Genomic DNA, 26,481 nt, shown 5'->3' with positions numbered 1-26,481 from the left:
GCCAGGCGTCATGGAAAGAATACAGGGATGCTGTTCGTGTTTGTAGGGAGAAAGTTCGAGTGGCCAAAGCACAGCTAGAGTTGAAGCTGGCTGTGTCTGTGAGAGAAAATAAAAAGGGTTTTTTTAGATATGTAAATGGAAAAAGGAGAACTAAAGAAAACATAGGGCCGCTCCTTGATAGGGAAGGTCTCCTCACAGACGATGACGTAGGCAAAGCAGAGACGCTTAACGCCTTCTTTGCCTCTGTCTTCAATGCCGATGATGGGCTTCGGGACCCAGGGTGCCCTGAGCTGGAGGACCGGGACGGTGGGGATGACAAACTCCCAACTGACCCTGAACGTGTGCGGGATTTGCTACTCCACCTGGATCCCTACAAGTCCATGGGTCCGGATGGGATTCATCCCCGGGTGCTGAAAGAGCTGGCGGATGTCATTGCGGAACCTCTATCAATTATTTTTCAACGATCCTGGGAATTTGGAGAGGTCCCAGTAGACTGGAAGCTGGCAAATGTTGTGCCAATTTTCAAGAAGGGTCAGAAAGAAGACCCTAGCAATTACAGGCCTGTCAGTCTCACGTCAGTGCCTGGTAAAATCATGGAGAAGTTGGTTCTTGGACTCATTGAGGCGCACCTGGGGGACAAAGCAGTTATTGGTCCCAGCCAGCATGGGTTTGTGAAGGGTAGGTCCTGCCTAACTAACCTGATTTCCTTTTATGATAAGATCACCCGTATGGTGGACCAAGGGAAACCAGCTGATGTGATTTTTTTGGACTTCAGCAAGGCTTTTGACACGGTTTCCCATAGGATCCTACTGGACAAAATGTCCACCATACAGCTAAATAAAAACATCATACGATGGGTGAGCAATTGGCTAACGGGCAGGGCCCAAAGGGTTATGGTAAATGGAGCTGCGTCAGGCTGGCGGGCGGTCACCAGTGGGGTCCCTCAAGGCTCCATTTTAGGGCCGGTACTTTTCAATATTTTTATAAATGATCTGGATGTAGGAATAGAGGGTATTTTGAGCAAGTTTGCTGATGACACCAAACTTGGAGGAGTTGTTGACTCAAGTGAGGGCGTAAAGGCCTTACAGAGGGATCTGGACAGGTTGGAGAGCTGGGCGATCACCAACCGCATGAAGTTCAATAAGAGCAAGTGCCGGGTCCTGCACCTGGGACGGGGAAACCCTGGCTGCACGTACAGACTGGGCAATGAGACGCTGGAGAGCAGCCTAGAAGAGAGGGATCTGGGGGTCGTGATAGACAGCAAGTTGAATATGAGCCAGCAGTGTGCCCTGGCAGCCAGGAGGGCCAATCGTATCCTGGGGTGCATCAAGAACGGCATCGCTAGTAGGTCAAGGGAGGTGATTGTCCCGCTCTACTCTGCGCTGGTGCGGCCTCACCTCGAGTACTGTGTGCAGTTCTGGGCACCACAGTATAAAAAGGACATGAAACTGTTGGAGAGTGTCCAGAGGAGGGCTACGAAGATGGTGAAAGGCCTTGAGGGGAAGACGTACGAGGAACGGCTGAGGTCACTGGGCCTGTTCAGCCTGGAGAAGAGGAGGCTGAGGGGAGACCTCATCGCAGTCTACAACTTCCTCGTAAGGGGTTGTCAAGAGGCAGGAGACCTTTTCTCCATTAACACTAGTGACAGGACCCGCGGGAACGGGGTTAAGCTGAGGCAGGGGAAATTTAGGCTGGACGTCAGGAGGGGGTTCTTCACAGAGAGGGTGGTTGCACATTGGAACAGGCTCCCCAGGGAAGTGGTCACTGCACCGAGCCTGTCTGAATTTAAGAAGAGATTGGACTGTGAACTTAGGCACATGGTCTGAACTTTTGGGTAGACCTGTGCGGTGTCGAGAGTTGGACTTGATGATCCTTAAGGGTCCCTTCCAACTCAGGATATTCTATGATTCTATGATTCTATGATTTCCAAGCTTAAAATTACACCCAGCAGCAACCTGCACCTCCCGGCGCACACAGCCCAGCCCCAGCCCGGGGAAAGCCCGGCCGCGCAGCCCGGAGCCCACGTGGCCGCCCGGTACCGCAGAACTACAGCTCCCAGCATGCCTCGGGGCAGAGCAGTCCAGCCAACCCAGAGGGCCCCTCCTCCTGCTGCCCTCTCTATACCCCCCTCCACCCCCCCAGCCAATCACAGCGCGGCTTCCCTCCGGGAAGGCCTGAGGACCACAACTCCCAGCGTGCTGCGGGGCAAGACCCTCCCAGCCGCCCGCCGCTGCGGACACCCCGGAGCCAGCCCGGCAGCCCCATCACACGGTCCGCGCCACCCCCGCCTCTGCTTGCCTTGCCCCGGCCTCCCCAACGCCCTCCCCTGCCCTGGGGGTCCAGCCGGTGACCCCCAGTCCCCCCACACACTTGCGCCACCGCAAGCAACCCCGGCCACGCTCCGCCTGCGCAGAGCAGCCCCCCCCCGGGCCAGGGAGCAAAGACAGCATAGGGCTGCCCTCCCGGGTCCCGCAATAGGCAGCCCCCCACCCCACCCAGCAGGGCTGCCCCCACACTCCAAGGGGCCAGTGGCTGACAGACATGGGGACAGCCCCCCCTCCCCCCCAGCCCCTGCCCTCTCCGCACCCACCCAGCTGCGGAACCTAGACCCACGGACACACAGCAACTCCCCTTCCCCTGGCGGGCAATGCATCAAGCGGTGTCCTTCTGCCTGTCCATCCATCCCTGCTGGAGAAATGGATGCCAGAAGTGGGCTTCTCACTATCGCTGCTGCTTTGGGTAGTTGTGGAGTAATTGCCTTAACCGTTTCTTCATTGATGGAAACGGTTAGGCCGACCAAAATTAGAACAAACGATGGGGATTCTCCCCTCTGAAGACAGGCCAAGAGAGCTGCAGTTGTTCACCATGGAGAAGAAAAAGCTCCAGGGAGAGCCGATTGCTGCCTTTCAGTGCCTAAAGGCAGCTTATAAAAAAAGTTGGAGAGCAACTTTTTGCTCAGACAGATAATGACAGGGCACGGGAGTTTTTAAACTAAAAGAGGGAAGTTAGATTAAATGTCACGAGAACAGGGGAAAGGATAGAGGAAGACAGATGCAGAGAAGGACAGAGGAATCAAAAAAGACCAAGAGACAAGTGGGACAGAGGAAGGAGTAACAGCGGTAGCTGGACAGAGGAATTGCAGGGAATGCTACTGCAGGCGTACAAACCTGGGTGCAGTGCTTTTGTCACTGATGGGCAGTACCAGTTGTGGTTGCAATGGTGTGCAGGTTCAGCGCAAGCAGTTGTCACAAAGTCTCAGGAGAGCATCGAAGCACAAGAGGAGTGTGGGGCATAATGGGTTTCTCAGGGTTCCAGAGTAGAGTGCAATGGTCCGAAATGGGTGAGTGGCTACCCAGCAGACACCCAGATGCCTAGACAAGCCCTGTGTGCCACTATGTGGAGGACCATACACGTGCCAGCAGTCAACAAAGCGTGCAGAGGCAAGTTAGCAGCAAGAAACGGATGCACAGCAGAGGATGTCCCTGTGCAGCCTGCACCCATCCCTCTCCCTGCCCTGCCAGAATTTGCAGCGTGGCACCATTCCACTCCCTCCCCACCCACCTTGACACTCCCACAACCCTGACCTATGGAAGGCTGCACTGAGCCCCTGGCTGCAGCATGCACATGTGAGTTCACTTCTTCCAGTATGCAAAAGGAAGCATTTATTCAGTGTTTCTTTTAAACTTCAAAGTAGTGCTGCATCTGGATGACTGGTTTGGAGGGATTACATTTCATATAAAACCCACGAGAAATAAACGTCTGGTAGAAATAGGTAACAAAATTCACGCTGTATACAGTTGTGCTATTTATCTACAGTTGTCAAAAATACAAAGAAGTTAAATAAAAAAGGTTACTTGGTCAAAACATTAATGAAATATACGTTCCAAATGCATAGAAATCGCAGAGCGGTCAAACAGACAGTAAGTGTCTTAAAGCTTTAGAGGTTTCAAGAGCTGCCATGATCACACGACCAAAGAAAAGCTACCAAGTTTGTTCACCAAGACAGATTTTCGAAGTAAAGACAGTGAGAAAAACTTACACTCTACCACCAGGCATCCTTGCTGGCAGGGAGAAAGGGGAGGAAAAGAATGCAGCAGATGTTTAAACTTCTCCTTATGGTATCTGTACGTTTTGATGAAACCTCTCTGGCAAAAGCAAGGTCAGTTTGCAGATACTATCTAAGGAAACAGCAGCAGACAGCAGCAAATAATGTGTGTCACGGATAGGATCACTTCATATTCATTGTACTGCACAATGACCAAGAACAATGCTCCCGGAGAGGAAAAACAAATCTCTCCCCACAGGGAGCACCCTGAAGCCCGAATGTCTTCAAAAAACATTTTACCCCTGCATTTTCTCACCATGTTCTCAGTTGGTATTTCTCTGAGGGAGAGGTAGGCTCTCATGGAGATACTTCATGCTCCTATGCTCTGAGAAGTCAGAAACAACATGATTGTCCCCTCTCAGTAACCACTTTGTAGTTAAGAGTCCTTCAATTCCCACTGGTCCACGTGCATGGATACGAGAAGTACTAATTCCAACTTCAGCACCTGTAGAAAACACACAAGGTAAAGCTGATCCTCGGAAGATATTCAACTTTGTAGTATATAGCTCTGCATCTTTATGTAGAAACAGTCATTCAGTGTGACCTCCCTTCCTTCACTCCTCCCCAGGTGTCAGAAGTGATTTTTATCTGTTCTGATTAGAGGAACTTAACTATTATAAATTGCAGTGTTTATACTTCTGTCTGTTACAGCTTCACTTTTAGAGAGAAAAGTGAGCCAGAAAGGTACGCATGTCTTACATATATCAGGCATTTGTTTGAGGGTTCACCCTTTGAACCATAAGAACTAAATTAAATTAGTCAAGATCGCAATCTTACATCCTTTCCCCCCCCCCCCCCTTCTTACAGAGACCACTGCATGATCTTATAAAACCCTAATTAGAATTTTTTTAGCATGCAGAGCACTGCATGGTCAAGCCTGCTACGGAGATTTCTAGTAGTTTCTACCTCAGGAATTAATGTTTCCCTTGTCTTCTGCAATTCCTAGTGTGTGCACCTGTTTACTTAGGTAACTGATACTCAGTTTTGTTCCAGTCTTTCCTTCCTCCCACACTGCCAAGTGAGCAAACGGCTTTGTGGTGCTTAGTTGCCTGCACACCACAGGCACTTACCGAGTCCAAATCTATATCCATCAGAGAATCGGGTACTGGCATTCCAGAAAACACAAGCACTGTCCACATGCTGGAGGAAGAACTCCGCTGTTTTCTCTGAAAAAGAAGCAGAGCAGAAAATAGGATACAGTACATACAGCATGATCGTGCAGTCCAACAGGCACAGCCTCATACCCTGAACAGATACAATAGCAGAACTTTTCACCTGCAATGTTATCAGACAGCATTTAACAGCCTGGATTAAAACATGCTCACGCACACCTTCTTCAGAGTACATTTAGCACATAGACACAACTGTAAATATTACAAGGAGCTTGCAAAGACAAGAAGAAAGTTAAAAGATGCCTAATTCTTACTACAGTCTAGACCTCGCAAACAGGGATAGTCTTATGACCGGGGAGAAGTGACAGCAGCCCCAAGCTACAATTTGCAGTCAGACAGTTAAACTACAAGTTCAGCTGTAAGCTGCAAGTCAGTCACCCAGATCAATGGGACGAATGCTAAAGATGAGCTCTATCTCCAGTACACACCCAATTAAATCGCTGGTGCACCAGGTAGTGGCTTACACTATCAAAAGCAAGCTTTTCGGTGCTACTCATTTAAGTTCTGCAGAAGGTGCAGAAATAGATGCCTGCTTGAATCTCACACTGATGAGCCACAAATCAAAATGACCTTACTGTAGCTGACTCTCAGAAGTTTTAGGCTTGTATCGAGAGTCATCCTTGGGCTGGGAGCAGCTCTAGCTACGTTTTGAAGTGGCAGAGTGTTCAAACCTCATGTGGAGGAGTGGAAGAAGCACAGAGCAGCACATAGGAACAGAAGTTTGCAACATCAAAGGAGCAACAAACTGGGAACTGAGATATATGCAGCTTTTACGCTACAGATGCGGAACGGGGAAATAAAGGACTGGGAGAGATGGGGAAAAACGCTTGTGGTCCTTGTTTGCAAGACTTAAAAGTGACGTGGGAAGACAAAGCGTATATAGAATGATCTTTCCCACTATCCATATTCCCTCTATAGAAGCTCACCTCTTCTTCCTTCAGAGGCCTAAAGGCATCTCCATGATTCAGGAGATGTTTCTGCAAAACTGTCTGATGTGGTAAGTCTGTACAATACAAGAACACAAAGCAGCCTGCCTGACAAGAGCATGTGTTGACTTGTCGTTGGCCAGTTGCTCAAACACATGCCTTCACCTCATGGAATAACGGCACACAACATGTTTTCCTTGAATTAAACACAACTATAGATAGATGTAGCTCCTAGGGTTCCGGTTGATTATGCTTACTACAGAACCAAGATAAAAGAAACTACTGCAATGTAAGTAGTTATGCTAATAACAAGATCCCACAGTGAAACCAAAGCAGAAGCTTAAGAAAACATATTAGGTCACAAACCATTCTCTGTGATAACATCCGTGTGAGAACTTCCATACTTGTGGATATGTTCAACAGCCTCTTGTACACTGTCCACAACCTCAATGCAGCACCCCAGATCCCCATATTCAGTGCGGAGAGATTTCACTTCTGAGGGGCTGAATGTCAAGTAAGAGGCAAACTTTGGGCCAGCATGAATCTTCACCTGCAATAACAGAAGTATTTTGTGCTGTAGATTTTACCAATGCATAACAGGTGAAAAGTGCAGCTTGTTGTTCTGGGTATAGCCAGGATGGAGTTAATGTTTTTCATAGTAGTCCTTACACTGCTATATATTGGATTTGCGCCTTAAACGAACCGCTATTTTGGCTGTTGCTAAACAGTGCTCACCCGGTTTCAAGGCTTTCTCTTTTTCCCCCACAGTGAGTAGGTCAAGGGTGTGCTAAAAGTTAGGAGAGGACATAACCACAACTGATTCAAACTGACAAAAGGGATAGTCTGTGCCATATAATGTCATAGTCAACAATAAAAAATGAGGGGAGGGGACTTTCGAGGAAGGTAGACATTGCTCAGGACATTGCTGGACACTGATCTATTCGTGGCAGGTGGTGAGTGACTGTATTTTCATCACTTGTTTTGTTTTTCCCTTTCTTCTTCCTCTTTCATTTGCTAATTAAAATATATTTGTTTCAAACCACGAGCTTTCTTGCTCTTCCTCCTCCCACTTGAGAGCAGAAGGGAAAAGTGAACAATGCATTGGCTGATGCTTAGCTGCTGGTCTGGGGTTAACCCACATTTGTGAGACTTGCGACAGGAACTGAGGGAATGGCATAGAGCTGTGGCAGGGGAGGGTCAGGCTGGATGTTAGGGAAAGGTTCTGCACCAAGAGGTGGCTGAGCACTGGAACAGGCTCCCAGGACAGTGGTCACGGCACTGAGCCTGCTGGAATTCAAGGAGTGTTTGGGCAACGCTCTCAGGTGTATAGTTTGATTTCTGGGTGGTCCTGTGTGGAGCTAGGGGTTGAACCTGGTAATCCTCATGGGTCCCTTGCAACTCAGGATAATCTATGATACTTCAGACTTGCTGATTAGAACCCCTACCTTTGAAGGCTTTCAGGAAAGGTGCCTGTAAGCTGGCATTTTCTTCTGCAACTATAAATTTGGTTGATAAACCCTGACATGAATTTACATGTTTACTGTTCTGAAGTCAGATTAGACAACAGTAACATCAAGTCCTCCCCCCTGTATTAAGGGGCGGGAGCTGTTGGGTGCTTGTGGAAATCCACCAGTCGTCACAGCAAATCCATAAATTAACCCTTCACTTCCCCCAAAAAAACAAACAAACAAACAAACAAAAAGACATATTTCTCTTAGTATGACCTTTTTAACATCACCAAAACATGACCTGTCTATTTTACCATGTTTTCCTGCATGAATCACTGCTTGTATACGCTATTTGCCAAGTGTAAATGCTATCTGAAAAATATGTGTTTTAAGTGTAAATTAAAGTACTTCACAAATATTTCTCTCCTGATGCATCTCTGCTACAAAACATTACACATGTCAAAGCGATTATGTAGGATAGTGGCCTTTCACTGTTCCTGTGGAACAGTGGAAGGGGAAAATAACGGGCAGGAAAATGGGTGGGAATAAAGGCAAGTGAGGCAAAACATTTAAACAATGTGGATGAAGCAGATTTGAGAAGGAGAAATATAAAATGGGAAATGACTGAGGTAAGAAGGTAAGTTAATAGATTTAATAAGAATGGTCTTCGGGTCCGGGAGGTTGCCAGCCACTGAGTCAGAATTAAGAATAGCAGAGAAAGGGTTGCGGATATACTCTTCCAAGGCAGAGAATGATTTTTTGCCACGTGAAAGGAAGTAGTAGTATCCCAGCAATGGCATGCAGCCACCCTGAAGAAGCTGCTTTCAGACCGTTTCCACGGAAAAGCTTGGGGTTGCATGGAGAAGCCGAGAAAGCTCTCCAGAAGCTCATTTAGGTGTACAAAGAGACATGTGGGTAACGTTAAGTGTTATGTTATCATACAACTACATAGGGCTATGTCAGCAAGACCAAAGGCTCCCAAAATGGAAAAAAAAAAAAAAAAAAAAAAAAAAAAAAAAAAAAAAAAGTAAATAAGCCAAAACAGAAACCAACACAAGTATACGTGACTAACCTGTTCTACTCTCAACATGTCGATGATCTGATCAAACAACGGGGTTATCAGCAAGTCTCGATGAATTCAGAGTGTTTCCAGAGCATGAAATGCAGCAGGATATTCACACTGAGTCTCTGACTGAGGTTTAAGACTAAATAATTGGTTATGTAACATTTATGACAAAGAATTTGAAGAGCATATCAATTATTATTACGTGCGGTTATTATTATAACCATGCCACACACATTCCAAATGTGAAGTTCAGTTACACTCATGGTATCCAAGTCACCCTCTCACAGCTTACTTATTCGCATGGCCTTCTCAATGCTGGCATTTGTGTCCACGTACACGTGACAGATCCCTTCACTGCGTCCCATCAATAGAATTCCCTTAGCAGCTTTCTGGATATTCCTGACTAGCTGGGATGAACCACGCGGAATGATTAGATCTATCAGCTTCTCCAAATGGCAGAGATCTTCTGCTTCCTCTCTTGTAACCACCTGTGAGAGCTGTGACACAAACAGTCAATGGCCTGAATTCTCAAGCTCTGCCCGTGCTTTTTATACATGCCACAGCAAAAAAGTTGTTGATTTAATTCTAAACACTTCCAAGTTGCACTGCATCTTTGACTCCGTGAATGGAGAGTGCTTCTCGGGTCAGACGATGAAGGATTTGTTTGCTATATGCAACCGTTAGGGTTGTATTGTATTCTCAACAACCCCGTATTCTCAACATGGCCGCCCAGTAAGCGGCTTCTACACAGTAGGAGAACTACACCTCCCTCAATGCTCTGGGAAGCCAACATGGCTTCCTGGAAACCCAGTGCCAAAAAACTACATTTTTCAGTTCCCTGGAAAATTGAACCTCGCAGCTTGCTGTAGGACGCCGTTTTTTGCCCTCCTATGCCCTCCCTTTTTTTTTGGGTGGGTGGGGGGAGGAGGGGGTTCCCATCCAGTTCTGGGGGTTTCCCCTCAATTTTGGTGTATCACCTTTACATTACAGGGTTCTTCCCCACAATTTGGGGGTTCCTTCCCCTAATTTGGGGCTTCGCACCCCCAGTTTTGGGGTTACCCTCCAATTTTGGGGATTCTCCCCCAATTTCAGGGGTTCCCCCCCACAATTTTCGGGTCCCCCACCATCCTTTTCTTGCCTTTCCCCTTAATATCAAGGTTTGTCCTCGCCCCCCTAATATTAGGCCTAACCCTAACGCCTATTAACACAAACCTCTAACCCTAAACATAACTGTTGCCAAGCTTTCAAGCAGTGAAAAGATTCAAAAAACAACCAACCAACCTCTCTCCATCACAAAGTTTCTGTTTTGCTATTGTAGCACACAATTACATAGTAGTGTCCACCACATCAGCACTGCCCTACTTCGGAGCCAGAATACCCTTGTGTTTCTGTCATAAGGCTTCTGTGGTCCATTTCATTGTGCTAACACCATGCCACTATTTTCAATTAGAGCTGCTTTTGAATGTCTTGCTATCTTTGATGACTCTCATGCCAACAAATATTGCGCAGTAAACATGCTTTCTCAATGTCACATTATCTCCTTAGCGAAACTATACTGTCAGCATCCATTTTTCATCTTTTTTCTTACTGATAGCCATTTTCAGTTTCTTTAGTAAAATGAAAAGATAACACCCCATATCACAGACTCCATGGTCCTGAACTTTGGAGCATAAGAGCTTGTAAAAAAAAAAATGCATTTCCTTTTGTTATAAGTTGCCCCCGTAATTAATTTTCAGAGAGCATTGCATTAATCATAGAAAGGAATTTATTGAGTAAGCAACAGCAAGCAAAACAGCACTGTGCGGCCAGGGAGTCTCGGCTCCGCCAACGGCACGCACCTCACCCCCACCAGGGTCCCTTTTTATATCTTGGTAATTCCGGGATTACACAGCACATCCTGGTATATTCTGCGACTGCACGCACTGTTGCTGGGGGGCTGTCTCTGTCCCTCTGGTGCTCGTGAAGATGAAGGCCGTAGTCTTCCTCAGCGTTGTGGTTCAACTTCTTTTTTTTATTTGGTCATGTTGGCCCAGCATGTGACAGGAAGGCAGGATGTTGATACACTTTGATAAGTTTAGCAGCTTATCAGGAGATGGTTACATGAGCTTTGCAGCAGTGTTTTTGAACAAAAGAGGCACCCAACATGGCCGCCCGAAAGCCCATGCTGGAGAACTGCATCTCCCGACATGCTCTGGGCACCCAACATGGCCTCCAGGAAGTCCAGGGCCCGAGAACTGCATCTCCCGGCATGCTCTGCGCACCCAACATGGCCTCCATGGTTTGGGGCGATCCTGGCCATGAAGACGGACTGGGAGGAGCACTCTTTGAGAGCAGTCCTGCAGAGAAGGGCTGGGGGGTTCTGGTGAATGAAAAGCTTGAAATGAGCCAGGAGTGCATGCTTGCAGGCCAGAATGCCAGCTGAATCCTGGGCTGCATCAACAGAGGAATGGCCAGCAGGTTAAGGGAGGGGATTGTCTCCCTCTATTCTGCCCTTCTAAGGCCCCACTTGAAGTCGTGTGTCCAGGTCAGGGCCCCCCAGAACAAGAAGGATGTTTATCTTTTAAGAGCGGGTCCAGAGGGGGGCTACAGAAGTGCTCAAGGGGATGGAACACTTCTCCTCTGAAGAAAGGCTAAGAGAGCTGGGGCTTTTCAACCTACAGAAGAGAAGGCTCCGGGGTGACCTCGTTGCAACCTTGCAGTACTTAAAGAGGACGTAAAAAAAAAGATGGGGAACAACTATTCTTAGCAGATAAAGACAGGATAAGGGGGAATGGCTTTAAACTAAAAGTGGTGAGATTTAGATTAGAGGTTAGGAGGAAATACTTCGCTTGGAGGGTGGCGAGGCAGTGGAACAGGTTGCCCAGAGAAGTTGTGAATGCCTCATCCTTGGTTCATGACCAGACTGGACAAGGCCCTGAGCAACCTGATCTAGTGAGTGGTGTCCCTGCCTATGGCAGGGTGGTTGGAACTGGATGATCTTTGAGGTCCCTTCCAGCCCAAGCCGTTCTATGATTTCATGCTGTCGTTCTGTTGATTACTATGTTGGACACTTCATGTTTTGAGCTTCCTTTTTTTTATAAGCTATGTAGGCTTTGGCTGCAGCTCCATAGTGATCAGTGCAGTCTTTCTTCAGGGTATAGATAATTCCCCTTCTTTCTTAATAACTGTAATAGCAATTCCAAGCTGTAAACTACTTTGTCATCCTAAGTTGTCCTTTCTTCTTAGGCTTTAGGTTATATGTTAGTGACAAAACCTTAATTTAATTAAAATACCTGTTTGTATTAGGCGCTGAAATTGAAAACCACTGTGAAAGTGGATACACCACCTACCCTGGCAACCACCAGCTTCTGTAAAAAGGAGGTGAGTGAACCCATTTGTGTAAGGAGAGTTCAAAAAAAAAAAAAAAACCACTAAATTCAGTTGAGCATAGCACTGTATATCAGTTGTATATATTGTTTATTTACTTTTCTGATTAGATACTATAGCAGCAAAGTTGTAACGTATAGTGTGTTAAAGTGATTCTTCAGCCCATAGCAAATGAATAAAGGATGAGCCTGAAGGTAGTAGTACTTCTCATGCTAATGCAAGTCTGGATATTTTTATATCTGCATATTTCATGAAAGAAAAAAAAACAAAACAAAACAAAACAAACAAACAAAAAACCATAATATTTTCCATAACCAATCATCTTTTGATTATTTTAACATCTTTATCAAGTTTAAAGCAAAATTTAGTTGTGTTTTTATTTCCTGTAACTACATTTTTTTTACAAGGCATAGGAGTGAAAAATGTAAATTACACTTTTCTAGGTGCATCTTATATATAGAAGCTTCAGAAGTGCTTGTAGAATTTCAGACTGCAGCTTAATACTTAATATTAGAGAAGAGAGGGGAGAGGGGACAGAACTTAGGAGGTAAGTACAGAGAACACATGACAAAAGAACAATTTGGGGGAAAGGTAGTTTTAGCAGTACCATGTCTAAATATGACAAATGAACCATGAAATGAAATCAAACTGTATATGCATGGTGGTGCATATATTTTAAGTCTGTATTTGAATTGTTTAATAAGAAATTTCCAGGGTTGCACTGAATATCAGCTGCTTGGGTTTTAATTCCAGTGTTCCAAGAGTGTATCATACTTATTAGTCTCCAAATCCAATTGGGAGGGAGAGTATTTCTCTGCAAGAAAATTAATTAGATTTTGTTATTTCAAATTCAAAAAATATACTTTTAAGAAATGTACCCTGCCAAAAGTATTTACGTGTTCTTACATGTCACTGTCTTATCTCATTCGTGTCTATATGGTCAGTATTTCTGAGCATAATTAATACGTATCCCTTATGTTACATCATAGCCTTGGGAGTCCCAATCTTTCTGCAGTAATTTTCCTCATGAAGTTGTCTGTGCAGATTCCTGGGGCCAGTCCTTGCTGGTTTCTACAGACGCTGGCATCTTGTTAATTGATGGTTAGTAAATGATGCTGTGTTCTTGTGTCAATTATTTTTGTATCTGACCATTTTCTTCAAAATAAATGTTCATAAGCTCTGTTTAGGTAATTGGTAAGTCCTCACCTGCAAGGAGAGTACCAATCCAAGTGAATCTATTACGTTTATGTAATCTAGCTGCAGATTTTTTCTCTGCATCAGAATTCTTATTTGGAGCCAATTTTTGTGCAGATTTCTGAATGTTTTGTTATTTCAGGTGCTGTTATCTTGGCCATCTGAAAAGATTTATGAAGTCAAACCCAAACTCAAGGAGCGTCTGGATTTTTTAGCCCTTGATGATACTAATGAACATGAAGCACAAGGCTTATGTGGTGATGAAAGCCTCTTTCTTCCATAGCAGTGCTTTTACTAGTTTGACCTCTTATCTTCTGTGTGCCACATAAGGCCATTGGGACTAAGGGAATGAAGTTAGTTATCAGTGAAAATTTTCAGACTTTCGAAAGAAAGGTCCCTTTCAGGCTTCAGTTGCATAATTTCATCCATGGCAATGATAAAGCACTCCTATAAGGAAGTACTGGTTATGATGCTGCAGCATACATACGAGCTTTGTGCAGAATGTTTCATTTTCGTGAGAAAAAACAAGACTTATTTTATTAGAAAGAAATAGTTAGAACCATTGACTACCAAATTTTAGCAGAATTTTAAAGAAATATGTGTGTTTTCTTTTTCAGATGGTCAGCCATCAGTTCAAGTATTTGATAAAACTCTCCAAATAAAGCAGATGCATGTGTTGGAAGCTGTGGATCTTTTGATTGCCCGAATAGACGAAGGTAGGAGAGGTCCTTGTTATTTGGTTCTTATTTGAATGTCTGTTTAACTGTTTATTTGGCAGACATACCAGTAGAAGGGAATGCCCTAGGTGCTTTTCTTTAAGAGTTGTTTTTGTTTTTTAACTTGGAAGCATGCTGTAGAATTTTAATTCCCACAGCACTAGATTTATATAATCACCTTTTGTCACATCACATAGCTATTCTTAATTATGGTAATTAGGTTTTTGAGCTCTGAGTTTATTGTTCTCCTTTTCAGATCTTTCCACTGCTTTCCCTTTGCTGATTTCCCCTGGGCTGCTTACATACATGCCCTATGGCTTTAGGGTTTGTAAGTGTCTTGAGGTAATCATGTTTTTATCAGTGGCAAGTGCATTAGATGCCTCATTTAGAATAAGAGAATGCATACAACAAGTACTGTTTGTTGTTTGCTTGTTTTTCTAAAAGGTGTAGAAAAAAATCTCTAGATGCTTAGAATCATGCTTCAGAGCAAACCTGAAACTGGCCATATTGAATCATCAAATGGTTTTGGTTGGAAACAACTTTTCAAGACCTTTTAGTCCGACCTCCCTGCCATGGTCAGGTACATCTTTCAGTAGATGAGGTTGCCCAAAGCCTCATCCAGCCTGACCTTGAACACTTCAGGAGATGGGACATCCACATCTTCTCTGGGCAACCTGTTCCAGTGCCTCACCACTCTCATAGATTAGATATAAGGAATAAATTCTTTGCTAAATCTACCGTCTTTCTGTTTGAAACTATTACGCCTTGTGCTGTCACTACGTGCCCTTGTAAAATCTCTCTCTCTCTCTTTCTTATAAGCCTCCTTTAAGTATTGAAAGGCCACAATAACGTTTCCTCAGAGCCTTCTTTTATCCAGGTTAAAAGAACACAGCTTTCTCAGCCTTTCTTGTAGGTGTTCCAGCCCTCTTATAATTTTTGTGACCCTTCTCTGGATCCACTTTAACAGGTCCATGTCCTTCTTGTGCTGGGGGCACCTGAGCTGAACCCAGTACTCCAGGTTGTATCTTACAGGGGCAGTGTGGAGTGGGGGAGTATCACTTCCCTCGACCTTCTAGGCCACACTTCTTTTTGTGCAGCACAGGATATGATTAACTTTCTGGGCTGAAGGTAGATATTACTGGTGCATGTCAGATTTGTCATCCACCAGTATATAGATGGTCTCCAGCTACTCTTAGAACTCAACACTCTGGAAATCTCCCTAGCTGAATAATGTGTTTGTTCAGTTGTACAAAAACGTGGAGGAAATTACTTATGCTGTCACTGTTCTACCAAATGTGTTACTGGTTTTTGTTCTGTGATGTGTAACCACATTCTAGTGCTATAGATTATATTCTCTTGAATATTCTGGTATTAAAAAAAAAAAAAAAAAAAAAAAAAAAAAAACTGTCCAAACAACTTTTTTTTTTTTTTTTTTACCCTCATTTCAAAAGGATTAAATGTCCCTAAAATATGCACTTTTTCAATTAGGTACTTTTTACCCAAAAGTCTGTGAAGTGAATACGGACAGTGCAAGAACAGGATTTGTATGTGTAACACAGATAAAATAATTAGAAATCTGGTTGTTTTATTGTTCTTTACCACATTATGTCTGTTTGCTCAATATTAGCTGAAGTGACATTTACCCAAGCTAAGGGTAAAATGTGGTTCCTTTCATATCATTGGGAGTTGCCCATTTTGGCTGGACCTGATGAAATTCATCCTGGAACCCTTGCAGAACCAGCTGAGATTACCTGAGAGGCATTTGCAGTCATCTCTGAAGACACCTGGCGGGTGGGTGACATTTTTGAAGATCTGAAAAGGGTAGTTGTATCTGAAGCTTAGTTTATGAAACTTCTAGAATAGATAATTGCATTTAATAGTCAAAACGCTGTGATGATTGGTTAAACCTGAAGAGAGAGATGTTACAAGCCATTTTGAGGTAACAGGATTAGGCATTACTGGCATCAATTCATGATGCTTCAAGCATATTTTGATAAAGAGTTTTTGTGTAAAAAGTTGAAGAGATTTTTGAATGCTGTTGTGGGTGCTTTCTGAATCATTTAGAGGAGAGAAAGGTCTTTTGTTCTTGCTAGTATCCTTGCCTTTTGTTTTGTATTTGTATACCATAGTGAAACTGAGATCTGGAGCGGAAGTTCTCATTGCCCTTTATTTTCAGACTATGCCTTAGTCTAGTTAAATGTTAGATGGGTAAAAGCAATCTTATATTGGGTGTACAAATTAGTATTAAAGACTCTATGGGTTTTTAGGATACAATAATATATTAAAAGGTTAACTTTGTATGTACTTTAAATGCGTCCTTCTGATGGACTTCAAGTGCATCGATGTAGAACTGGTATTTTAAGACTCAAGCAGAAAGACTGATGTTTGTGTTATGAAAATGTTTCCATAGAATGTGGTATTATCCAGCACTCAGTTCTAACAACCAGGTTTGAGATCACTTTAAGGTAGCTCATTTCAGAAGAAAATCCTGTTTCTACTGCTTCCTACTACCCTCTGCATTTCTGAGAGAGAGGAAATGTTAACAGTGAAACTAGAACTGAAGATAATGCTATCACTGAGATTTTTCAGGTCAGCATACCAAAAGAAGGGGGTATTTCAGGCACCAACAATACGTGTGGTATTAATGACAGATGCAGAAATTGCTTTGGTAGCAGTGCTCTCTTTTCTAATGTTGATTAAATTTGTCTTAGTAATGAGAGATGAGTTATAGAAGTGGATCCACTTTGTCCTCCAAACATATTTGTTTATTTTTTTGCTACAACTTATTTTGTGAAACACCTAGACATGGTGAGGGGGAAGGAGGAAGAGCTCCTTCACTTGGAATAATCAAGTCTGTAGGAGGTGAAGAAAAACTCTCTTAAAAAAAACGACACCAAAGAAAAGCTTGGCTGATAGTCAGTTTCATGAGCAGCCACAGATGTAACACCGCAGTGGGGTTATTTGGGACATTTGCAAAACAACTAGTATCCTGAAAGAGGAACGCATTGAGGAGTGCAATCTCTAGGATGCATCCTATAGGACACACCTGACAAAGAGGCAGAGCTGAATTAATGAGTAGTAACGCTGTTCTTGAACATTTGATTTAGCTTATGCTTTCTAGCCTTCCTTTCAAAAGGGTGAATTTTGCTTGCCATTCTTCCTCCATGAACTCATTCATGGAAGCACGCATTCTTGTATGTAAGTTCTTGAAAAGAGAGAGATTGCATATATTTCATTTTCCTTTTATCAGTGTTGACAGTAAGAATTTGCTGGTTGATCAGTGTTTCAAGTTGTGGTGGACTTAAGGAACCATTGCATCTTCTTTTCTCTTACACTTTCTATGGGAAAAGAAGGTCATAAAGGTTCCAGAAGCTGCCCTGATTCATGTTTATCTATTATCAGAATTGAAGGCAGCACATGTGATCTTGCTTTTGTATTTACGGTTGGATCCACGCTGACTATACATGTATATTAAGAAAGCATGCTTATGTTTCCAGCTATACCAGCTAGACTAGTAAGAGAGTATTCTTTTGTCAGAAAATCTTGTTTTACTTGCATTTTAAGAAACTTGGCTTTTAGTTAAGAAACTACTCTTAACAATAGCTTATTTCCAACTGCAAATAGTAGTGTGTCATTTATTTATTTATTTATTTTAAATTTCGGAGTTGTGTATTCCACGCATGTCTATCTTTGTGGAAAAAAACATTTAGCCGTGGTGGTGGATGCTGTGCTATTTTTGCAGTTGGAATATGCCTTGAACCTAACTTGCCTAACTTTGAAGAACTGATAAGCAAAACCAGTCCGCATCCAAAAGGTTTTCAGACTCTGTTAAGGATCCAGGTATCAGCTGCTAGGCTGGATGGTTCCAGAATTTAAAGTTAACCCTTCTTCCCTTGCCTTTAGTTTGTATCTGTCGTATTTTCACCGTCTTCTAGCAGTGTAGGTTTCACTGTTTTGAGGCTCCTATTATTTATTGCCGCAGCACCATCTGATGGGAAACTCTGCTAGTGAACTGAAAGGGTTGCTTACTGGAACTGTAGAGTCTAGATAGAGTTCACAAGCAGTCTTCCTGTCACATTGCTGCTTACACTCAGAGAAGCAAAATTGTTTAACTTTGCTTTTATGGCAATGCTGTCTGTTAGGTGATTCATCTCTTTGGAAGTATTAATTTCAAACCACCGCTGTCTTTTTCTAATTTGCTGTTTCCTGACTTTCTCCATCTTCAGGAAAAGACTCTCGTCTCCTTGTCTTCAGATTGAGTGTTGTCCAAAAAGATATAGAAACAAAGCAGATGATAAGAAGCAAATATGACTGCAGAGAAAATAAATTGGAGAGAACAAAAGGTAGCTTTATTATCTTGTATGAAAAGTGTCCACTGTGGTATTGTGCCAGTAGTTGCCAGGGTTTATTAGCTCCCTTGAGGCTGTTGTAGGTATTCACCTTTAGTTTTATCTCTGGACAGTTAATTCAAACTTTAAGCTTATGTGTGAAAATAACATAGGGTACGGTCCAGCCTATCATTTGAGAACTTGGTAAAAAAATACCATGTTACTTGGCAATCACTGCTGATGAAAAGCTCTGGTGAAAAACAGATATGTTGCTTTCGGGATTGAGGGGTATAAGAAAAATTACGCATGGATGTAAGACTGAAATAAAGGTCACTGTGAGGTAGAAGAACAATGGCAAATCTTTTTTAATTAGTAATGCTTAGAATATTTTGGGTATTGCAGATTATTTTAGTAGATGTAAACATTTTCCGATATTCAGCATCAAGCTTCCTTGGAAAGCTGGAAACTACAGAATAGTAAAGAAAAAAACATATATTTACTCTTTTACTTGCAAAAGGAGTAAGGGGGAAAATAGTTTTCAAAAGACTTACTGCCTTTTGTCTTTTTCTAGAATTTAATATTATCCTGTTGGGATGTTTGTAATTGTGTGGTGCTCAGGTATCAGATACCCATTGTACTAACCATCATACAAATACAGAACAAAAATTAAAAAATAAAAAAAACAGTCTTTACCCCAAATACTTACAACCTAAATTTTTTTTTTTTTCTTAGGCTGCCATTTGTATGCCATTAATACTCACCATGGCAGTGAACTGAGGATTGTTGTGGCTATTCGGAACAAACTACTTCTCATCATAAAGAAATACAATCCATGCAACAGTTTAACCAGCAGCTCTGTGCCGTCATTACCTGAATCTCCAGTAGATGAGTTCCAGTACATCTGGGTATGTGTAATCTAATCACTAATCACTTTTACAGACTGGGCAGCACTCAGCTAGTGGAGGAAAAAGGCAAAGAGCATGCATTTTATCATCTGGAACCTCCAGACAGATGTAAGTGAAAAGCAATACAATGGAGATCCATCATTGATATGCCAAAGAAATATTTCAGACTTCTTAAATTGTCATCTTGTTCTGTATCATGCTTCTCTGCTTAGATTACACCCTTGTAAATTCATGGAGTAATGCAATATTCACACTAAGAGCCTGAAAAAGAGAATAATACTATTATTTATCTCATAGGAAATATGCCTTTCTGACCCTCCAGTGGTTACGACACTGGTGGATGGACCTTCTGGAGACAGTGACGATATGATCTGTGCGGCGTATCGGCATCAGTTTGATTTAGTTAATGAAAGTATTGGGGAGTCCTATAGTCTGCATCATGTTGAAGCAAACAAAGTAAATTTCTAGCATTTAAACTATTTTCTTGCAGAATTGGTCCATGCTGTGCTGACCTCCTGGGAGCAGCATTTACGGAGATCCTCTCTTCTCCTTTACTTTTCACTTTTTTAACTTCTCCTTTAGAGTACTCTGAGGCATTTTTTCCTTTTGGAATGTGTGATAATAATCACTCCTAAGAGAGGTAGTTATAAGGTATGACATATTAGGAAAGAGCCTGTGTTTCAAGCTCTGGAATATTGTTGTCAGTATAAACGCAAAGCCACTTTTTCTCCTTCCTTAGTCAATATTTTGATTTTTGTCTTTTCTTCATGGTCTCAGTGTTTTATTCTTTAGGAGGTTGCAGCAAAATAATTTCAGGTTTTGGCCACCATTATCTCATTCAGATTTGCCTATTTGCATGTACTAAAACTGAAATATTTGTGTATATCTTTTAGTTCTAAACTGCTGCCCAGCCAAGTAATACATTAACTGTATCTTACTAACTGGGACATAAGGTTGGGATTTAAGTAAACATCCTGATTTTTGGAAAAGGGTTCAAATGTTTCCTGTTGCTGGGAAGATAATGATCTTCAGCATTTTGAAAATCAAATAATTTCAATAATTTCTTAATATGGATGTGAATGTATAGCTTTAAGCGTAATTTAAAAAAAAAAAAAGAAGAACCTTTTACAGGGTTACTCTTGTGTTCTGTTGACTTCTCTGCTCATAATGGTATAAGGGACATCTCTTTTGATTTGATGCTTCTTGTTGATTTTTTTTTAAATCATCTGTGTTTTTATTCAGATTTGATGATGAAGAGGGTTGGTACTCCTAGCATTGGCAATACAGTGTTAAGATTCTCCACAGCAATGGGAATCTATTTTAATCTGGATTAAGAAGGAAATACAATTAAAGAATGTGGACAGTCAAGAATCGTCCCCCTCTGTTCTCTTCCCCAGTAACCCTTATTTCCTTTGAGAACACAGACAAAGCAGGAAGTTAATTAGATCTGTGCCAGTGATTTTTGTGTTGTTGAAATTGGTTACCAAATTATTTCCACAGGTCACAAAGCAGAAATGTCTTTCAGTTGCTACAAAGGATGGGTCAAAATGTGTTTTGTATAGATATATATAAGCTTCCAGGTCTGTTTAACAGTTCTTGCCTTATATTTGTCTTAAATCAAGAGAACACCTACTTTATTGCACAAAGGAAAGCCATGAAGTTCATGAAGTCAATCTCCAGCCCTGCCCAAGTAGCAAATAGTGTGGTCTAGGAGACATTTGTCTAATCCAGTCTTAAGTATTTCATCAGGGAGGTCTCCTTTTCTGAATGTATATACTACTACTTATGGGTGTCTTGCTTTTCTTTTAATTTAACTGTAAAAGACAAATACAGGATTAAAGTATGAGAATATAAGTAGCCTATGCTATGCAAAAACCATTTTAGTTTATCCAGCAGTGGTTCTCAGTTTCTAAATTCAGCTTATTCAGTAATTCTTGAAGTACATCCACATCAATCAATGTACCTGTTAGTGGTTTTGATCCAGTAATTGGCACTTTTGATCTTTCTGCCAGTCATGATTTTCAGTTGAGCTTTTTAGATTTCACTTTTTGGAAAGAATTGCTATTTTTAGCATAGCATGTTAATTCAAAGCTACCCTGGAATAACTCAGTTTCCCAAAATTTATATTGTCAAGTACATTAGGTATGTTTGTATCATTTTATACTGTAGGTATGTATTTATACTGAAGGTACAAAATTGAATAGGCATTACTGAAATACAGCATTGAATACAAAAGAAATTGATTTCCATCCTATCGGCATCCTGAAAATGAATCACAAAAAAGAAATAGTTTTTGTTTTTTTTTTTTTCTTTTATCTGTAATTGTGCACCAACTGATTTGATTGCTTCTTAGTCAAAACCTGGTCATAGTAACATCAGTATCCTATCTGCCTGATCATTACCCTTTCCTATTATCATTGCAGGTAAATTTTGTTGCAGCTATTGATGTATATGAAGATGGTGAAGCTGGCCTACTATTATGTTATAACTGTAAGTAGTTAGGGAAGACTGGAAATGATAATATCTCAACATGTAATTCTTTCTTCATTGGAGTTTAGATCTGTATTTTAAAGTTTCAGTGTTTCATGGAAAGTATTTCAAAATACTTTTTTTTTTTCAATTTAAGTGCATATTAGAAGGACTAGAAATGGAAGTACTGTTTTATTGTGGTGTGTGTAATTGGACAGACATTACCATCTTACTCACAAAAGTCCTATTTCTTCAGATCTATCTTATTGTTTGCCTAGTCTCACACTGGGTGTTTCTAGGACATGTACAAATTAGTATTCCACCCCTTTTCTTCTTTCTGCTTTCCCATTCTGTCACTGTGCTTTCTTTCCTTCTGCACACTTCTTTGTGCTGGCACATTTTAAAATTGTAATTCTCTTAATCTCTTTTTATAAAACGGCCTTGGATTTCATATGGATATGCTCTTCTGTGCTGTACGCATGTAGTTTTGCTTTCAGTCCTCAGGAAAATCAAAGTTACAAGTATGAAACGTCCTTTATGAAGTGATGCTGAAGGACAAAGCACAACTTTCTGTTTCAGATGGCATGTCCTATTTGCCTTTCTAAAGAGAGCATTGATGGAAACAGGATCAATACATCTACGTATTCTAGCATTGGCCGTTAGATTGGTACCACAGGGAAAAAGTCTCTAAAGTGTATCTTTGTATGCTCTGTGAGGCCTCATTGGTTTCGGTAGTTTAACAAATCCTACCTAGTTCTGGTTCACTCAGTACTGCTTCAGAAGTAAAAGGTCTGAGACAGAGCAGTGTGAATTCCCAAACCTGTACTTCTGTGCAGAATCAGTCCTACTCTAGTAGGCTCGTCACAGAGCCAAAGCTAACAAAGTTGGTTGATCCTAAGGTCTTAAAGCCTGTTGCACAGGGTTGCAGCAACTTGAATCCCTATTGGTAGGGCCCTGTCACAGGGAAACCTCTTATGGTCTTGTGACAGTTTTACAATTATGAAAGTATCATCATGGAACAAGTATGAAAACACATGATTTGACAGTGTTCTAAGTTTGGATTTCAAACAAGACCTTTTTTTTACACTTGTGGATATAAAGTTAGTTTAAGTTTAAGGACAGCAATTACAGAAAAAAAAAAAAGAAAAAAGAGATTTTACCTAAAAATAGAGAAGTAGTAGATTCACAAGTTATATGATTAATGAAATCTTGGTATCTGTAGTATGCCATGTGTATTACAATCCTCAAAGAACACAAACTGTGCTAGTATGTGGCTGCTTGAAGGGTAGTTCTTACAGTCAGAGGGGTACAGCTCTGCTTACATCACTTTCAGAAATGTTCTTAACTATTCCTCCATCCATAGACAAAGTAAGGAGCTGATGGTTGCTGAAACAGAACAATACTTACGTTGTGAAATCTGACAAGGTATTAAAATGTAGCTCTACTATTTTTATCTTGTAAATGTATTCACAAAGGAAGCACGTTTCCCTTATGGTCTGTTTCGATATAGAGGGTCTTCTACATAAATGTTTGATATTTATCTGTGTATTATCCACACTTCTGTAAAATCTACCTATAATGTTGGTGTTTGTCATTTGTGCTGTAAGATATTGGAGGTTTCTTTTTTTCCTTTTTTTGTTACAGATGTTTGCCAATATAGAAAGGTGTATCCTTTTAATGGAGGTTCTCCACTCGTCCAGTCATCGGCTTACGACTTTCACTTTAGCTGGAATCAAGTTCCTTATGCTGTTGGTAAGAACATACCTCTTTTACCCTTTTTTCATTACTGTTTAGGCTTGCACTTGGCTGTTGGTGGAATTGCAGCATGTGTGCTAGGAATATATAAGAATAAATATCAAATTAAAAATAATTTAACATACATAAATCTATTTTTAATATAATAAAATTTAATAAATATGGGTTAATAAATTCCTATAAATAAGAATTTCTTCATGGAGAGGGTGGTTAACCGTTAGAATGGACTGCCCAGGGAAGTGGTGGAATCCCTATCCCTGGAGAGGTGTTGACATAACACCAAGGTGTTGAAGGATTTTTTGAAACAGCAAAAATCCCATGGCTTGCTGCAGCTGAGCAAACCAAGCTACCAGGGCAACTATGAGAAGTTCCCATGACAGTGTTCCCACATCGCCCAATTGAGGAATTTAGAAAAATATTGTTACCAGCCTCTGGCTTCAAGGACAAGGTCTACGTGACTGCTAATCACAAGAGGGGTTGTTTTCTTGCAGGCGGGGTTGTTTTCTTGTAGTTGTTTGTCTGAGTGCTTTTGACCAATAATCTTGTGTGAAACACTGTCCGCCCCTGTTAAGTTCACTATAAAAGTTAGGCTATTCGGGCAATAAAATGGAGCATGATCTGACTCTACTGGTGTCTGTCGTGCTTTCAGCCATGCTTCCTGGTAGGTCAGGTTGATTGTTGGACTTGAAGGTTTTTTCCAACCTAGATGATTCTGTGGTTCTCTAAGTGTGTTGCATTCATGATGCCACTTCAGCTAAGATTCTGCATATGGTATCTTTAATAAGTGGAGCCTTGGGGCCAAGTTTTTCCTCTGATAAACTTTGTTTTTTCCTTTCTCTTTTTTTCTGTTTTTTATTTTCCATTCAGTTTATATTCTGCGAGGCATGGAGAGTGAAGTTTTCTTCAGGCTTGTATCTGAATGTCCAACAGTACAGTAGACAAATCTTGTCATAGGAAAGGGAGATACCAGAGTAGGTCAGATAGTCAAGAATTGTTTTCAGGGAGCATCTGAGAAACATTTACATTAATCATTCTTCCTTGCAAAATAATTTTTGTTTCATTGCAGTCTGTGCTTTCCCTTCTATCCTTGCCTTCACTACTGATTCCATTGAGATCCGATTAGTGGTGAGTGGAAACTTAGTCCACACAGCAGTTGTGCCTGAGCTTCAGCTTGTAGCATCAAGGGTAAGACACGAGAAAAGCATGTTTGCCTATTTGTGAGGTGTTGGGACCTAATTCACATAAAGAGTTGCTGAAGCCCAAACCAAACCAAAACTGACACATTTTCTGATTTGCATTAACTGTTAATTTGTGTGTTCTTAGCTTGTAGTGAGTACAGTGAGAATCAGAATTGATCTAACTGTCCTTTATTGCTTGCAGTAATGCAGAGCTGAAGTATTTGATTATTTACAGGGCAAATGCTCTTCTGAACATCACAGAAGTTCTCCCCATTTACAGTGAGATAGCCTTTCTGTGGCCAGCTGTAGTTAACTTAGCAGCAATACAGCAACAGTGGCAATAGAACATAGTGGACAAACATTTAAGCTCTTCTTCAGCAAGTGTTTAAGAAAGTTTTGCTGTACTAATGATGAGTTCTTTGTGATTTCAGTCAGATATTTATTTTAAAGCTACTGCTGCAGTAAGGGGATCATCTCATAGCAGTTCTAAGGAAATGAGTTCAAGTTCTCCTCAAGCACCGACGGCTTATGAAATACCAGAATGTCCTCTTTCTTCTTCAGAAGGTAACATGGTTTCCAGGCTGCTTGAAGCTTTGATTATTATCTTTAGTAAAATGAAATCAATCCGTTAAAAGATTTTGTTTTCATGGCTGAGAGTCTGGAAGATGGAAACCTTATCCAGAGATCTGAAACACCTGGCTGAGCTTTTGCCCCATAGTATCTCTTCTGAATGCACAGCAGCATTGTTTTGAAGAAATCATGTCTGTAGGAGGGGAAGAATTAAGCTTCACTACCTTAATGAGTCTTTGGCAATATGGCCAAGACTATAAAGCAAAAAGAGGTATAAAATTGTGGGAAAACTTTCAGACTTCACATAGGCCATTCCTTTCATTTATGAACAGCTAAACTATCGATAGCTAATTAAACTAATGAAAACTAAAGGCAAGAAGTATTTCTAGTCTCAAAACAGTTAATAAATTTAAAGTTAATAAATGCACAGTAAATTTGGTGTAACATGATCTGTGAACAATCAATCTACAGGGATAAATAATAGAGAAACAAAGGAACACCAACTAGATAATGCAAGATGTATGTAGATCTTGTTCATTTAGATGTATTTAAATCTGCTGCTGCACTGTTGACAGAAGAGGAAAAGAGAAAGGAATCTGAATTTCAGTTTTTAAGACAGGCAATATGCTTTTTCTCAGTAAGCCAAGTTGTCAGTCTGCAAAATGTGGACGTATTTCTTCCTCCTCCTAGCCTATTTATAGTGAAAGATACAGTACAAGGAAGATCTTTGTTACTTGGGTTAAAAAGCACCCCACATAATGTTTATAACTTTTCTGTATAACTTTTCATTGGAAGTATTTAGAACTGATACTGGTATGAAAGTGTAATGTCCTTTTTTCCTTCTGCATTTCAGGTGAAGTTCCAGGCTGGAGAAGTGGGCCCACGTGAACCTGATGAGGTTCAACAAGTCCAAGTGCAAGGTGCTGTACCTGGGTCAGGGAAATCCCAGATATGAAGACAGACTAGGAGAAGCACTCATTGAGAGCAGACCTGCAGAGGAGGACTTGGGAGTTCTGGTGGACAAAAGGCTCGACATGAACCAGCAGCGTGCACTTGCAGGCCAAAAGGCCAACTGCATCCTGGGCTGCGTCAACAGAGGAGTGGTGTCCTGGTTTCAGTTAGAACAGAATTTTCTTCCTAGTAGCTGGTGGAATGCTGTGTTTTGGCTTGGGATGAGAAGAGTGTTGATAACACCCCGATGCTTTAATTGTTGCAGAGCAGTGCTTATACCAAGCCAAGGACATCTCAGCCTTATGCTCTGTCTTGCCAACAGGCAGGCTGGG

The 26,481-nt window shown here is 41.6% G+C and overlaps 1 protein-coding gene across 1 annotated transcript; it reads left to right on the top strand.

Annotated features, from left to right (window-relative positions):
- The first annotated feature begins 10,860 nt into the window (after positions 1 to 10,860).
- On the top strand, positions 10,861 to 26,086 carry LOC116501604 (GTPase-activating Rap/Ran-GAP domain-like protein 3). Its single transcript, XM_032207199.1, has 12 exons — positions 10,861 to 11,079; positions 12,003 to 12,077; positions 13,073 to 13,184; positions 13,895 to 13,993; positions 18,220 to 18,336; positions 19,054 to 19,226; positions 19,524 to 19,682; positions 21,650 to 21,716; positions 23,340 to 23,447; positions 24,517 to 24,635; positions 25,060 to 25,192; positions 26,052 to 26,086. The coding sequence occupies exons 1-12, from the start codon at positions 10,861 to 10,863 to the stop codon at positions 26,084 to 26,086; spliced, it is 1,416 nt and encodes a 471-aa protein (XP_032063090.1).
- The last annotated feature ends 395 nt before the right edge of the window (positions 26,087 to 26,481 follow it).

The sequence above is a fragment of the Aythya fuligula genome, unplaced genomic scaffold (genome assembly GCF_009819795.1).
Source record: "Aythya fuligula isolate bAytFul2 unplaced genomic scaffold, bAytFul2.pri scaffold_52_arrow_ctg1, whole genome shotgun sequence".
Classification (NCBI taxonomy): domain Eukaryota; kingdom Metazoa; phylum Chordata; class Aves; order Anseriformes; family Anatidae; genus Aythya; species Aythya fuligula.
Note: the sequence above shows the minus strand (reverse complement) of the source record. Positions and strands in the feature narration are given on the sequence as shown.

Bases quoted from the DNA above. Each gene is read 5' to 3' on its own strand.
- LOC116501604 (XM_032207199.1), top strand. From the start codon at position 10,861: ATGGCCGCCCGAAAGCCCATGCTGGAGAACTGCATCTCCCGACATGCT. The intron at 11,080-12,002 runs GTGAATGAAAAG...TGTTTGTATTAG, and splicing joins AGAAGGGCTGGGGGGTTCTG to GCGCTGAAATTGAAAACCAC. The intron at 25,193-26,051 runs GTAACATGGTTT...TCTGCATTTCAG, and splicing joins TCCTCTTTCTTCTTCAGAAG to GTGAAGTTCCAGGCTGGAGA.